The sequence below is a fragment of the Lycium barbarum genome, chromosome 2 (assembly GCF_019175385.1).
Source record: "Lycium barbarum isolate Lr01 chromosome 2, ASM1917538v2, whole genome shotgun sequence".
NCBI classification, from domain to species: Eukaryota; Viridiplantae; Streptophyta; class Magnoliopsida; order Solanales; family Solanaceae; genus Lycium; species Lycium barbarum.
In genome coordinates, this window is record NC_083338.1 from 144,406,088 (window position 1) to 144,421,870 (window position 15,783).

The 15,783-nt window shown below is 36.0% G+C and overlaps 2 protein-coding genes across 2 annotated transcripts; one reads left to right on the plus strand and one right to left on the minus strand.

Annotated features, from left to right (window-relative positions):
* Positions 1-6,125: 6,125 nt before the first annotated feature.
* LOC132627793 (subtilisin-like protease SBT1.7) lies at positions 6,126-8,818 on the plus strand. The gene has a single exon (XM_060343370.1). It carries the CDS (start codon positions 6,258-6,260, stop codon positions 8,562-8,564), a length of 2,307 nt encoding a protein of 768 aa, XP_060199353.1. The 5' UTR covers positions 6,126-6,257; the 3' UTR covers positions 8,565-8,818.
* Positions 8,819-10,619: 1,801 nt separating this feature from the next.
* Positions 10,620-14,100, minus strand: LOC132627794 (protein arginine N-methyltransferase 2). Its single transcript, XM_060343371.1, has 3 exons — positions 13,680-14,100; positions 11,898-12,293; positions 10,620-11,070 (listed from the first exon to the last, which is right to left on the minus strand). Exons 1-3 carry the CDS (start codon positions 13,951-13,953, stop codon positions 10,757-10,759), a joined length of 984 nt encoding a protein of 327 aa, XP_060199354.1. The 5' UTR covers positions 13,954-14,100; the 3' UTR covers positions 10,620-10,756.
* Between the last annotated feature and the right edge of the window lie 1,683 nt (positions 14,101-15,783).

Here is a 15,783-nt window from a genome sequence, read left to right on the forward strand (position 1 = left end):
AATAAGAAATAATAATGATGATAATAATAATAATAAATAACAATTATTGATAAAACAATGATAATAATTAATAATAAAATAACGATGAATGATGATTAATAATTGATAACAAAATAACACTGATAATAATGATTAGTAGTTAATAATAATAATAATAACAATAATAATGATAAAGGAAATAACAAGAAATAATAATTAATGACAAAATGAAAATGATAATTTAAGAATAATAATAACAATAATAATAATAATAATAATAATAATAATAATAATAATAACGATAATAATAACTGCAGCGGAATAATAAAACGTGGGTGTTAAATAAAGACTAATAACTATAGTAAAATTTAGGCGCATGTTTTTTTTTTTTTTTTAATTTCTCAAAATATCAGAAGTATAAATAGGTATTTCGGGGAGAGGCGGGACAAAATTGGGTGTCAACAATAATAAGATGTATTGGTCAGATTGTGATAATAAGATGTCTTGCTTGCGTAAAATATAATGTACGTCATCGGTGTAACTTAGATCGTAGTGATGCGCCAATAGGCATTTGAGCCCCACACGATCGAGTCCACACAAAGCCAGCTCAAGGTGCCCGGATTGCCCTTCAAAGGCACTGGTCTTTAATTTTTCGCCCTCAAATTGTTTAACTTTAATTGTCCTTTGTTTAAAAAAGTGACTGAAAATACCCTGAGGTTCCGGAATTGAACCCCCGCTCAGTCAAAAATTTAAAAAAAAAAATTCGCAAGGCAATTCAGGTATAAGGCAAACTCTACCTTGCGAATCCAAACTCTGTCTTACGATTTTTTAAAATTTTTTTGACTGAGCGGAGATTCGAACCCGGAATCCAATGGTTTTTAGGCGAAAGACAAAAATTAAAGACCACCCCTGAATAAGGGCAATCGTGCAAATTGCCCAAGCCACTGAGGCAATGGCTTAATTTGGAGGCCCCATTTTTATTAAGTTTTATGGCTAATTTGTTTAAAAAATTATCGTGATTTATAATTCTTTTATGTAGTTTTTAAGTATGTAAATTGTTTTTAAAAAAACTTAAAGATTGTATGTCCGAATTCACGATAAAATAAAGAAGTTTGACTCTCGAAATTCGAATTGTGTCACATAAAACGAGACAGAGGGAGTACAAAATTTTATTAAAAAACCAGAGAAGAAACTTTTTTTAGTCACATGATTGATTAGCTATATTGTCAGTTGATTTGTTTTAGAATAACTTGATTTGAAAAAATTGTTAACAACTTTGTTTTGTTCTTGACGATTATAAAGCAGTAATTAATGACTTCACACCTAAAAAACCTTGAAAGTAGACTTTAACTAAAAATATATATGACGATCTTTGCTTTTTTTAAAAAAAAAAATAAGGCTTCTCTATGAAGTTTAGCTTTAGGCCCCCAATCTTTTTGAGACGGACATGAGTCCATACATAGTAATTTCATGATAAACCGAGCATTGAAAAAAGTCTCAATAAGAGTGAAAGGGACTATATGCACGAATAGCTGTTTTTAGGACCCTTATGTAAAGAATTGCTGAAATTTATAAAGTTTAGTCATTTACGTGTCTAAAGTTAAAATCACGACTTAAGTTCTTAGATTCAGATCCATGGGTCTGGGCTCTAACAAAATTAATGAAGTTCAGCTTCAGAGCTGAAGTCTAAATTTAGGCATTGGTAGAGCCAACTTCACACCCGTAAGTCTGAATTTGTGGCTTTTCAAGCTTTTGCTTTTCGTGTATGAAGTAAGGTATTCGCAAAATTCACCTTTAGAACTGACGGCGTGAAATAGAAGAAGGAGCTACAACAGGTTCAGTTTCAAGTTTGCCAAAAACTAACTAAACTTTATATAATTTTTAAAAATTAAATATGTTTTAAAAGAGGATGCTACAAGCTAAAGGTAGGATATGGTGTATGGAATGATACGAGGGAAAGGTTAAAAAAAATTAGGCTTAATGGATATGCAACCATCTAAACTTGCCCCTTTTTTCCATTTTGGTACCTTAACTAAGTGTTGTTCCTATTGAAACCCTAAACTCGTCCTCAAGTGTGTTTATCAAACCCCCTAAATCTGATTTTTGTTAGAAGCAGAAATTAAATTGGAAAATGAAGGTGGAGTAATATTTTGGACATGTGGTAAGCTATTCTTTATGTCCATGGATGTGTCGGGTTCTGCTCTTCCACTACCAGCTTAATTAAGAGATACTCTTTTTTCCCCTCTCAATTGCTGCTAATCTTAGTTAAAAGATGACATAATTAAATTAGAATATATATTAGCATGTTGGTACATTGAAGATGAAATATTATGTAAGTCGGATTGTGTTTGATAGACACACTTGAGAATGAGTTCAGGGGTTCAATAGGAACAATACTTAGTTGAGGTGCTAAAATGAAAAAAAGAGGCAAGTTTAGGGGACACATATGAAATGATATTGATTTGAGGGGGAAAAGCAAAAGATATCTTTGGGCATAAATCCTGCTGGATACTGATGATAACTATAATCATGAAAATAGTATTCATTGGTGGAATGTGGGTAATTATGTTGTTCAGCGTTAGAAGCCTAAAAGGCAATTGGTCATGGCCTTAATACAGACGATTAAGCTGTCTGTATAGCCACTAGACAAAAATCTCAACTTGGACCATCCAATCTTCTTATCCAAGCTGATATTTTAATGTGAAAACAGAAACAAAAAAGGCCAATATTTACCTCTTTTTCCTTAATTAGTTGGGAATTTGTTAATAACCATTATCACATATCTTATCTATCTTCTCGTTCCTCTTTTGAAGTGATGCATGATCCTCTAGTTTGTGGGCGCCAACACCAAAAAAAATTCTCTTCTTTCTTTGAAAAATCACAATAAAGGAGAATGAGAAAGCAATTGGCACCCAACCCCATATACTTTGGCTCAAAATTTTGAGATACGATCAAACCTTTCCATAACAGCCTCGTTGGGTCCGAATATTTTTAGTTATTATAGAGAATTGTTATTATACATCTATAACAACATTTGTCATTAAAATAATAGTTAGTTGTTATAGGCAAAAAAGATGCATAAAATTTATTTAATTTTTATTTTTAATGTTGTAAAAATAACAAATTATTTAAATTTTAAATCTCAAAGATATGAATACTTCACTAACTAAACATTAAAGAAAGTTAATACAATTTCAATAAATTCATAACTGAATGTATAAAGTTTTAAGCTCTAAGGCATCAGTGGCGAATCCAAGATTTTCACTCAGGGTGTTGGACCTAAATATACACTGTAATATATGTTCAGAGTGTTCAAAAGTTAATATATGTACATGAACACAGAAAATTTATCCTAAATATACACTGTAATTTTTTATCCAGGGTGTTCGGGTCTTACTGCATCCGCCCCTGTAAGGCATACATTTTAAATCTACAGTACTTGAAAATTGAATTCTTTCAAGATTGATGGAAGAAATTCATAATTGTAGCTTGTTTCGTAGAATCCAATCTCTTAGTGGTGATATAACACCTGAATTTACGAGGATTTGCGTCCAAACTTTCAGCAAATGGGTATCCAATTGCTTTCCCTTGAAAAGAATCTAAGAGTTAAACTGTTGAATCTTCTAACCCAGTCCAAGTAACAATAGGTTGAGGTTCTTCGTCAACACTTTCATTGTCGTTTTCGGCTTCCATATTCTCATGTTCTATTTTTATAAAGATGGTTAATTATTATATTACTAAAAAAAGCAAACAGCTGTTATATGGAGATAATTTTACAAAGAGCGTACTGTTATAAAGTTGGATGTTATTGTTATAGGTAAAATGCTGTTATAGAGAAGTAAAATATAACATAAAAAATCAATTCCGAAAAATCGTAGTTATTATAGAGAGGTGTTGTTATACGCGGATGCTGTTATAGAGAGGTCTGATTGTAATACTTGGAGATTATTTCAACTTCAAACTTGAAATATAAATTTTAAAAAAACATGTTTAGAAAATTTTCAAGTATTTTTACATTGTCACTCACAAACATTCAACTGTTTTTTTCATGTTTAGAAACAACTTCAACTTCCAAATATCATTTTAAATAGTAGTACTTTTTCAAAACTCAACCAATTCATGTCCAAAAGCCTACGTAATATTTTTGTTTCTTCTTTTTCATTCATTCTTCTTCAATCAGAAAAAGACTTTTTTTTCAAAGCTATTTTACTAGTTTTTCAGTGGCATATAAAAGTTTTGTTTTATCCAATCAGAGATTTAAATAATGCAAATTTGGACCAAAAAAAGAATAATAATGCAAGGCCTCCATTGAAATCAATTCGAGTACGAATTTCATACTTTCCGTTCCTATGTTTCGCCAAAAGAGAAAATAATTTAAAAGATTCATTCGTATGGAACGTGATGTGTAAAGATAGCAAATATGCGGCGAATTACTCTTATTTTTTTTTGGATTATTTTCTCTATCTCGTTTAGTGTGCAAATTCCCACTCGCAAATAATTAGATTCCAAGAACTAACAAAAACTACTCTCGTCCTGAGGTTCATTAAAAAGAACACCAACTTGAGCATTTACCAATAAAAGCATAAGCGTTGTATTGGTTGTTAATAGTATCTTTTCATCTTTAACCGAAGGTCTTTGAGTTCTAAAAAATGGAAAAAAAATTCTAGTAAAAAGTACTTCTCGTTTACCGTGCAAAAGTTCAACTTATTCCGGACTCCGATGTGGTAACAAGCACCGAGTAGTGAAAACAAAAAAAGTAATTGGTTGCCTCACTAGCAATGAAAGGCCGCAACTCTTTTCTCCTCTCCTTTGTTTTTTTCCCTCAGTTGGACCATTTATCATTTTATGCGCATCATTCTTGCTCCGGGTCATGTCTAATCTTTCATCAATTCCTCGCTCAGGAGGCATGCTAATCTTTCATCAATTCCTTGCTCAGGAGGCATGCTAAACTTCTCTAAATCGTTACAATTTCATCGGATGTTCCTGAAAGCGCAATTCTCTCAAATTTTGGGAAAAATGTTTAAACAATAGTTCGCACGATATGCAGATTTTCCTAAATATTCCAAATCAAGAGTTAAAACAGAAAAGACTACGCTTAATTACTGCATCGCTAGGATACATCCCTCACTTCAAATTATGCAGCTCACAGGATTCTTATCCTAATCTTCCCAAGTGCACATCACTTCCCACCATACAAGGAACAGTTGGTCTACCTCATACTACATTCCTATTGTATAGAGATTGGCAATATCTTCGTACAAGTACTGCTTTGAAACTGCATCTTTCAATTCTGAGACTAACTTTCAGGCATTTGTTTAATTGGCGGAACACATTGACGGCCCCTTAAATTTGTCAGTAAATTTTATTTAGACACTCGAACTATGTACTATCCCAGTTGAGCTTCTGAATACATGATTGTTCCCATTAGACATTTTCAGTTCAAATTTTTTTAAAAAAAAATCACGCTTGTTCTCAAGCCCAATGGGTAGATACCCTAACTACATAAAATAAGTCACATCCTTTAATAATACACGTCAACCTCAATTGGAACAAACCTGAAGTTTTACGGCATATTAGGCTAATCCAATATAATTAAAGGAGGTGACATTTTAAGTGGTTAACTTATCTACTTAAATGGGCGCTTGAGAACTCGCACAAACTTTTTCCAAAATTTGAGTCAAACCTGTCTAATAGGAACGCTTTATTATGTGTTAGGTGCTAAATTGGAACAGGCCGTAATTTGAATATCTAAATAAAATATACTGACAAGTTTAAGGAGTTATCTATGTATTACGTCAGTAATAATTTGATGTGTAACAGAGGAAAAAGCCAATGCTCTCTATTACTAGTACATAGATAAAAAAGCTACACAGACGAGTGGACAGACAGCGCGTACAATCTTACCTAACAATCGATGACTATGCATCAGACAAAACAATACTGTACACCCCAAATTGATAGAAAAAGATTCTCCGTAAAAGCTGCTGCATCATTTGATTGGGAAATTAAAATAGTTGAATCTTTTGACAAAATTCAATTGTGTCAAGTAAGTGGGTCCTAGATAAACATAAAAAATTTGAACCCAAGTAATTATATACGACACTCCTTGGCTACTCTATATAAGCCCCCAGTGTGTGCTCCTCAATGAACCATTATCACCTTTCAGCACTAAATTAGATAGGCAGTTAGCGCCTATCACCCAACACCCCACCCTCTCCACACCAAAGGGAAAAACACTCTTCCTTTTCATTAGAAAACTAACTTTCACCTTCAGAAAGATGAAAAGACTCAGGCTCATGATTCTTTCGACACTAATCGTAGTGTTGTTTCATGTGTTTGTTGATGCAGGCCAGAACCAGAAAAAGACTTACATAATTCACATGGATAAGTTCAACATGCCTGCTGATTTTGATGATCATACCCATTGGTATGACTCATCTTTGAAGTCAGTGTCCAAGAGTGCCAACATGCTTTACACCTACAACAGTGTCATCAATGGCTACTCAACACAGCTAACAGCTGATGAAGCCAAATCACTAGAACAGCAACCAGGAGTTATCTCGGTCCACGAGGAAGTGAAGTATGAGCTTCACACCACTCGATCCCCTACATTTTTAGGACTTGAAGGACGCGAAAGTAGATCATTCTTTCTTCAGACTGAGACAAGGAGTGATGTCATTATTGGTGTGCTGGACACAGGTGTTTGGCCTGAATCAAAAAGTTTTGATGACACTGGACTAGGTCCAGTCCCTACGAGCTGGAAGGGCACGTGTCAAACTGGCAAGAATTTTGACGCATCAAGCTGTAACCGGAAACTCATTGGTGCGAGGTTTTTCTCACAAGGTTATGAAGCAGCTTTCGGGGCAATTGATGAGACCACGGAATCCAAGTCACCAAGGGACGATGATGGCCATGGTACACACACTGCAACTACAGCAGCTGGCTCGGTTGTAACCGGAGCTAGCCTCTTTGGTTATGCCGCCGGTACAGCACGGGGGATGGCTTCACACGCAAGAGTGGCTGCATACAAGGTATGCTGGACCGGAGGATGTTTTAGCAGCGACATACTAGCAGGGCTGGACAAGGCCGTCATAGATGGTGTAAATGTGCTCTCACTGTCCCTTGGTGGCACAATTTCTGATTATTACAGGGACATAGTTGCAATTGGAGCATTTTCTGCAGCTTCTCGAGGAATCTTTGTCTCATGTTCAGCGGGGAATGGCGGTCCAAGCTCTGGGACCCTATCCAACGTTGCACCATGGATAACTACTGTAGGTGCAGGAACTATGGACCGTGAATTTCCAGCATATATTAGCATTGGAAATGGAAAAAAGCTCAATGGAGTATCACTTTATAGTGGAAAGGCATTGCCAAGTTCTGTGATGCCACTAGTGTATGCTGGAAATGCCAGCCAAGCATCAAATGGAAATTTATGCACAAGTGGTAGTCTAATTCCAGAAAAAGTTGCTGGGAAAATTGTGGTATGTGATCGGGGGATGAATGCAAGGGCACAAAAGGGTTTGGTTGTGAAGGATGCTGGAGGAATAGGGATGATTTTGACAAACACCGACACTTATGGAGACGAGTTGGTTGCTGATGCACATCTCATACCTACAGCTGCAGTTGGTCAAACTGCTGGCGACTTGATCAAACAGTACATAGCTTCTAACAGTAATCCAACTGCCACAATTGCATTTGGAGGTACCAAGTTGGGTGTTCAACCATCGCCAGTTGTTGCAGCTTTTAGTTCCAGAGGGCCAAACCCAATCACACCAGATATACTTAAACCTGATTTGATAGCACCAGGTGTCAATATTCTTGCTGGTTGGACAAGGAAAGTTGGACCAACTGGTTTGCAAGAAGACACCAGGAATGTAGGTTTCAACATCATCTCTGGAACTTCCATGTCATGTCCCCATGTAAGTGGGCTAGCAGCACTACTCAAAGCTGCCCATCCAGAATGGAGTCCAGCAGCTATAAGGTCAGCACTGATGACTACTAGTTACAGCAAATACAAGAATGGAAAAACAATTGATGATGTCGCAACAGGAATGTCATCTACACCATTTGATTATGGTGCTGGACATGTGAATCCAACAGCAGCTGTCAATCCTGGTTTAGTGTATGATCTCACAGTCGATGACTATATAAACTTCCTTTGTGCCTTGGACTACAGCGCGAGTATGATCAAGGTCATTGCGAAGAGAGTCTGGTCCTGTGACAAAAATAAGGAGTACAGAGTTGCTGATCTTAATTACCCATCTTTTGCCATTCCTTTGGAAACGGCCTGGAATGAACATGCAGATGGTAGTGCACCCAAACCCACAGTGACCAGATACACAAGGACTCTAACAAACGTGGGAAACCCAGCTACATACAAGGCCTCGGTCTCTTCTGAAACACAGGAAGTGAAGATTCTGGTTGAGCCACAAACACTTACTTTCAGTCGAAAGAACGAAAAGAAGACCTACACTGTGACATTCACTGCTAGTTCCAAGCCATCAGGCACAACTAGCTTTGCTCGACTAGAGTGGTCAGATGGAGAACACGTTGTTGCTAGCCCGATTGCTTTCAGCTGGACATGATTCTGCTAGTTCTAAGTCATTCACTGCAAATGTACAAGTGCTTATATTCCTTTAGTATAATTACTAGTGTGAAGCAGTTACTCCTCTAATATTCCACCAACTGAACAATTACTCCTGACCTATAAATAAGAGGCCTAGGCAATTCTAGACAAGGAAAATGTTGGTTACTTTGTCCAGCAAAAGGCTGGTGCTGTATTTGCCAGATATAATTATGTAACAAACCACACAATACGAGTGGATATAATTTGGCTTTCTGGGTTATTTCAGTCATTGACTATATATATATATATATATTTTTTATTTTTTTTTATATATATATATATTTTTTTTTATGGTGATGTCAGGTCAGCTTGCATTATGTCTCAACTTGCAATTAAATATCCCTTGAAGCTATGATACATCTATGGCCTACAATAATTTAGGGAACATGTTGTACGACAAACATAATCAAGCAGGTAAAATAAGTTCTTTCAATCAGTAAGAGGGTAAAGTGGGTTTTATCGTCCAATGGCTATCAAAGGCGAATAAATTTTCTTGTATGAAAGCTAAATTGAGGCAAGGATAACATCATTCCAGAATTAACAGCAAATGAGAGTTAATATCATTCTATTTTATACCCAACTCGTAAGAAGGTTTAAGCATGGTGTAACAATGAAAGTAGAATGATTCAGCCTGGCTTTTGAGAGGAAATATAAACCTAGGTGCAGTTACTCCAGGTTTCCAGAGAATGAATTTTTCACAACATTCACCCCTAGTGTTCCCACTCTTCCTAATTTAGTCAAAATCAGCTTTCGAGTTGCTGCTGTTGTTAGGCAGTCAGAGCTTCAAGTGGATGCTGTTTTCAGGCATTTTGCAATCTGCTTTTTACTTATTTCTAGCATTTTACTTTTGAGCATGAAATATTCTAGCTCCACGCTCCTATTATGTAATTTTGACTTGTCAAGTTAACAAAAACATACCCAGTTAGTCCCACAATTGGGGTCCAGAGAGGGTAGGATGTACCGCAAGGGTAGCTCAGTTGGTTGAGCGCAGGGCTTTCATAATGGAGGTTTCAGGTTCGAAACCCCCTGCCTATGACAGCAGGGATTTGCCTTCTGGGTCGAGCTCGTCCCACGAGCTTGCCTTGCCTAGTACGGGTTATCTCTCCTGTGTGGTTTGCGAGCTATTACACAGGAGCTAGGTTTACCCTGTGCGCACCCGAAGGGTAGCGGCTGCGGGTTCCCACGTCATCAAAAAACAAAAAAAAAGATGTACGCAGACCTTACCCCTACCTTTGTGGGGTAAAGGAAGCTATTTCCGATAGACCCTCGGCTCGAAAGAAAAGACAAGGATGTTTTTTATCTAACTATCTAACCTACAAGTTGGACCATTTCTCTTGATTCAAAATCCAAAAACCAACAGCCTTTAAAGTTTGACGAACGATTTCACCAGGAGAAAAGAGGGTAACCTAATATGAACAGTATCCCAGGAAACTAACATTACTAAGTTTCTTAACTCCACCTATAAAAACAGCAGCACCGTTCAACACTTTCTCCACCACAAACAAAGAAAAAAGAGAGAACTGGAAAAAAGAAAAAGATTTCTTAACCCATTATGTTATTTATTATGCTTTTTATAACTTTGAGTACAAATAGCCATAAGAATTAAAAAAAAGGTTCAAACATTCACTAATTTTGTCGGGTTACGTAGAGCTTGTAAACAGAGCTCAAATTAGTTCAAACAGCAATAGAACAGAGCATGATGCAACCTCTTCTTCTCTCAAAGGAACAAGGTTGAATGCAGAGAAAGGATTCAAAGGGAGTTAGATTGTTGAGGTACTTAATATAAGTTCAAAATATATCTGTGATATAAGTCAGTTTCCACTGATACAGCAGCAATTCTCTAAATTTCATGTACTTAATAATTTTAGAGAATAGTTAGCTTCGGAAATAGTGAATAAAACGTCAAACGTCAAACGTCAAACACCTATACTTCCTCTCCTTTGTTTGGATTTTTTTCTTGGCAATAGCATTAATGCATTGATCCATACAAACAATCCCACTTGCTAAGAAAATATAAGCAGCATAACAATATCTGAAAATTGAATATGTGAAAATACTACCAAATTCGTTACAAAATGAATACACAACAAAAAAAGAAGAGTATCCTAGGAGGCATTCATCTGATGCCACATTATCAGTGCTCCATAAATATTATTCTGATTCACTCATAGACTGACAAACAGGAAGGTAATACGTATCTAACTGCCAGTACTTCTGTTTAACACCCTCCCACACTGATTCACTTAAACAGTCCTTCACTGGTAATGGTATCAGCTGCGTAGAATATCCCGAACTCTCAAGTTCTAGAGAGACTAACTGACAGTAAACGATATGAAAGAAAGGGTTACCTCCACATAGACCATTAAAAAATGAATATATACCACCAGGCTTCAATAATCTTGGAAGATGTTGATGAAATTCCCGCATATCTTCGTAATATTCCCCATAAGTATCAAAAAATATGCCTGCAGAACAGAGTAGAGAAAATCACGAAGCTGAGGAAAAAGAAGGCGACAGATAGATGCTAAATTTCAACCTAGCAAAAGAGACCCGAGCTTAAATAATTAACTGACATGTTAGGTTATTATAACATTGAAATATAACTTTTTGCTTCATCAAATTATAGAAGTAAACCAACTTGACACTCTTTGATCATTTTAGCAGGTATGCCTCTTATTATGTGGGTTATTGGTTTTGCCTAGCAAGCAAAGCTATAAAGCATTGTATGTTGTTCTTTGAGAGGCATTACTGTCATCGGAACAGCAAGAATCAGCATATGAAATCAATAGCAAGGAGCTCGAAAGAAAATTACTCCCTCATGAAGATAAACATTTAGGAGAAGGCCTGGCTACCTCCTATACAGTTTTTTAGAGAGGAAATGAATTTTATGTACAACTGTGCCTTTCAGTGGATATATCAAAGAATAAAGATTGTGCATAGTGCCTACATCTCTTGAAAAACATGTGTCAACAGTCACCAGTACAAACTTCAGAATAATGTAAAATCATAATATTGATGACAACAAGAACGACGCACCAACTATCGATTTGGGACACTTCACAGTACAATATAAGGGGGAAAATGGCAATTTCATAGTTAAAAATCATATGTTGATGAGATGTTTTCCTCACTAAACTAAGTGCAGCGAAACCTTGAAGTAGTATATCCTCATATTCTCCTTCATACTTCATAGGCATGATGAGAGAGTGATATTTCTAAACTTACCAAAAGGGAAAATTTGTAGGGAAGAGAACATGATTAGAACAAGCAATGCCAAGAAGTGGAGGTTTACCATCGTAGGATTCAAGTTCAGAAATGACATCTTGCCACCGACCAAATATGATTTTCACATTCTCCTTGGCGCCCCAACCAGCGCGTATCATACGATCATAGACCTCTGGGTGAGCTTCGACAATAGTGTGTGATAGTGGTGCATATTGCTGTATGGCGGTATCTACGAGGCCCATCCCAAATCCAATATTCAGTATGTGGCCACCATTTGAGCAGATAGCCTTCGCATGAGCTTCCATCAATGGCTTCTCCCAAGCCATCATTATAGCCTTACTATCAGAGTCCATAATCTTATCTTCACTAAAAGTAACTCTATCATCTAAATAGTCCCCATCTGAGTTCCCTGTAACATTCTCCTTCCTTGCAATTGTCCCAAGGATTAATTCTGCCTGGATTGCTATATATTGAATAATAAACATGTATCAGTAACATTAACCTAAATAACCTCAAAATTTTAGTTGAACTACACACTGTATAAAAAAGACTAACGGCTCCAGTTGCCCTTTCTGATACTAGATTTTTACTCTGCAAAATTTCCAACTTTGATATAACGTTGACTCTCGGGCGTATTGGGTAACAAGAGAAGCAATAATTACAATAAAATAATCAAAAAAGTAATCATAATTTTTTTACTTTCAAATGTTATTTTCTGCATGATAGACGAATCAGCTAAGATAGAAAACAGGTTGTTTCGTTCCGAATTGGTAGATGAATTATCTTGCAGGAAATGTGATACCAAAACAAGTCACCTTACATTAAGAGTATTTTTGTAATGTCAATCGTCTTATCCAGGTACTTCTGACGCACATAATATTGTTCCACATCCTATCTAGAATAAACATAATTTTTCTCAAACGTTATGCTGTTATTACCTATGTGGAGTTTAATATAGGAAGTCAGACAGTGTATTAACAACGAAGAGTTATGTTATTAATGCACAGTTGTAACTAGACCAGATTTTCCTTAGTAATACAGCATTTACGCTGGGAATATATTTTCTTATACCTCAAACCAAACACAAGTCTTAGAGAAAATCATAATTTTTCTAGCAAAAATCAAAGACAGAATACATAGAAAGACACTTTAAACTTGTTCTCTACTGTCAATTAAACACTTTAACTTACAAAATGATCATCTAGACAAATTAACTTGTCTCCACTATATCAGTTGGACACTCCAACTTACAAAATTATCATCTAGACACCTCCAAAATTTATGTACCATGTCAGGCATTGTGGTAACGAGTTGAGGCGTCGCATTCTCAAAGTTGGAATATTTAGTTGCCGGCATAATACAAAGATATACACTTAGAGCCCGTTTGGATTGGCTCATAAGTTGGTCAAACCAGCTTATAAGCCATTTTTTAACTTATTTGGGTGTTTGGTAAAATAGAAAACAGCTTAAATTAAGTTAAAAAATGCAAATAAGCCAAAATCAAGAAGTTGCTTAACCCCAACTTTTTTTTTTTTGCTTAAAAGCTATTTTTTGGGGCTTAAAAGTCATTTTAGTTTAACCAACAACTTTACCCTTTTATCCCTTATATTTTCTGTTAATTCCAATAGTACCGTTACTTTTTATCCAAACAAGTAACTATTTATTTATAAAATAACTTTCGGCACTTAAAAATTGACTTATGCTTACAAGCCACTTTTTTTCAGCTAATCCAAACAGGCTCTTAAACTTGGCTTCAACAGGTAACTAAACAGTCTGAACTTTAAGAATGCACTTCTAGAAAATATAATCATCTAGAGACCTCCAAAATTTATGTGTTAAAAGTAAGTACCAGAATTGAGAAGAACGTCAAAGGCATCTTGATGACCAGCATCCATAGCGAAGTCACCAGCAGATACATTTGAAGGAGTTAGGGCATTCCACGGTGCACCTGCATCTAGAAGAGCTTTTACCACGTCAGCATGGCCGTGTTTGGCGGCGTGCATTAGTGGAGTAAGTCCGTCCTTGTCAAAGTAAGTGACGTCATCGCCGGAATCAATTAGAGATTTAATTCTGTTGATGTCACCATTCCTAGCTGCTTCACATAGTGCTTCGCCGTCGGCCATTTTTGAGAACAGTAGAAACTGTGTGAATGGTTGCGCTGATTTTGAAGTGAGGGTTTTAGGGAAGATTGCACTTTTGGTCCTCCAGGTACAGGTAAATTCTGATTTCGCCCGTTGAATTGTACGTTTTACTGTATGTTTGAACCTTAATTTTGTACGAAATTAATAAATTTACTCCTTAGCATACCTAGAAAAACTTCTTAAAATGGTAACTACTTGTTTGGTCAAGCTTCAAAAATTAGTTTATTTTGAATAATATTTTTTTTAAAAGTACTAGCTAATTTGTGTTTGATCAATTAATTTAAAAAAATACTTTTAAGCAGCAATTAGTGTTTCGTTCAACTTTCGGCCATTTCTCACCAGAGTAGTGCAAATAGTCGCAGTGATTTTCTGGGTTTGGAGTTTGAAGTGACTGTGGGTTTTAGGGAAGATTGCAACTTTTGGTCCTTGAATTGTACTTTAACTGAATATTTGATCCTTAATTTTGTATGAAATTAATAAGATTTGCCATTAACTTAATATAGCTACAATAAATTCTTAGAAGTTGGTGAGTAGTAACATATATACTTGTGGCCCATTTAGTGTTTGCTGAAATGCTATTTTTTGCGCGGATTGCCCTTCTTTTGGGGTGGTCTTTAAATTTTGCCCTTCAAATTTGTGGTCTTAAAATTTTACCCCTCATATTTGTGGTTTTTAAGTTTTGCCTTTTACTTAGAAAGGTGGGCAAATACATGAAGTTCTGGGTTCAAACCCCCGCTCAGGCATAAAATAAAAAATAATTTCGCCAAGCAGGATTGGGGGAGTGTATGCCGGATCGAGCATACAATCTTTAAGGAAAAACTAAAGTTATGCCGGATCCGGCATAACTAAAAGTCTGCCCCATAAGGCAGAATTTTTCCTAAGACATAGTTTAGTTATGCCTTATGGGGTAGAATTTTAGTTAAGGCATAACAAAATTATGCCCCATAAGGCAAGAACTTTTCTTAAGGCATAGACTTTGCCTTATAAGGCAAAGTCTATGCTATGCCTTAAGGAAAAGTTCCGCCTTATGGGCATACTTTTAGTTATGTCTTTGGGACACACTTTTTAATTAAGGCATAACTAAAAGTTTACCTTGAAAAGTATATATATATATATATATATATATATGCTTCAAGGCAAAGTCTGTCGGAGGGGGCAGACTTTTAGTTAAACACAACTAAAAGTCTGCCCCATCCGGCAGACTTCTAGTTAAACACAACTAAAAGTCTGCCCCATCCGGCAGACTTCTAGTTAAACACAACTAAAAGTCTGCCGGAGGGGGCATAACAAAGTTTAAACTTTGCCTTATAAGGCAAACTTTTAGTTATGCCTCAAGGAAAACTTACGCCTTATGGGGCATACTTTTAGTTATGTTTTATGGCACACTTTTAGTTAAGGCATTACTAAAAGTTTACCTTGAAAAATTTTAAAAAAATACGTATATATGCTTCAAGGCAAAGTCTGCCCCCTCCGGCAGACTGGGGGCATAGCGAAATTTAAACTCTGCTTTGCAAAAAAAATTTAAATTTTTGACTGAGCGGGGATTCGAACCCAAAACCTATGAGTTTTAGCCGAAGGGCAAAATTTAAAGACCACAAATATGAGGGGCAAAATTTAAATACCACCCCAAAAAAAGGGCAATTCTGCGAATTGCCCAAATGGTCATGTGAGGATCTTGAAATGTTTGTCTTACCAAATTAAGCTTTTATCATCCAGTATAGGTCCATTATATTTTAGACATGCAGGTTATTTCTATCGACCATATATGATAATATGAATAACAAATTATATGCGGATTGACTTGGATGATTT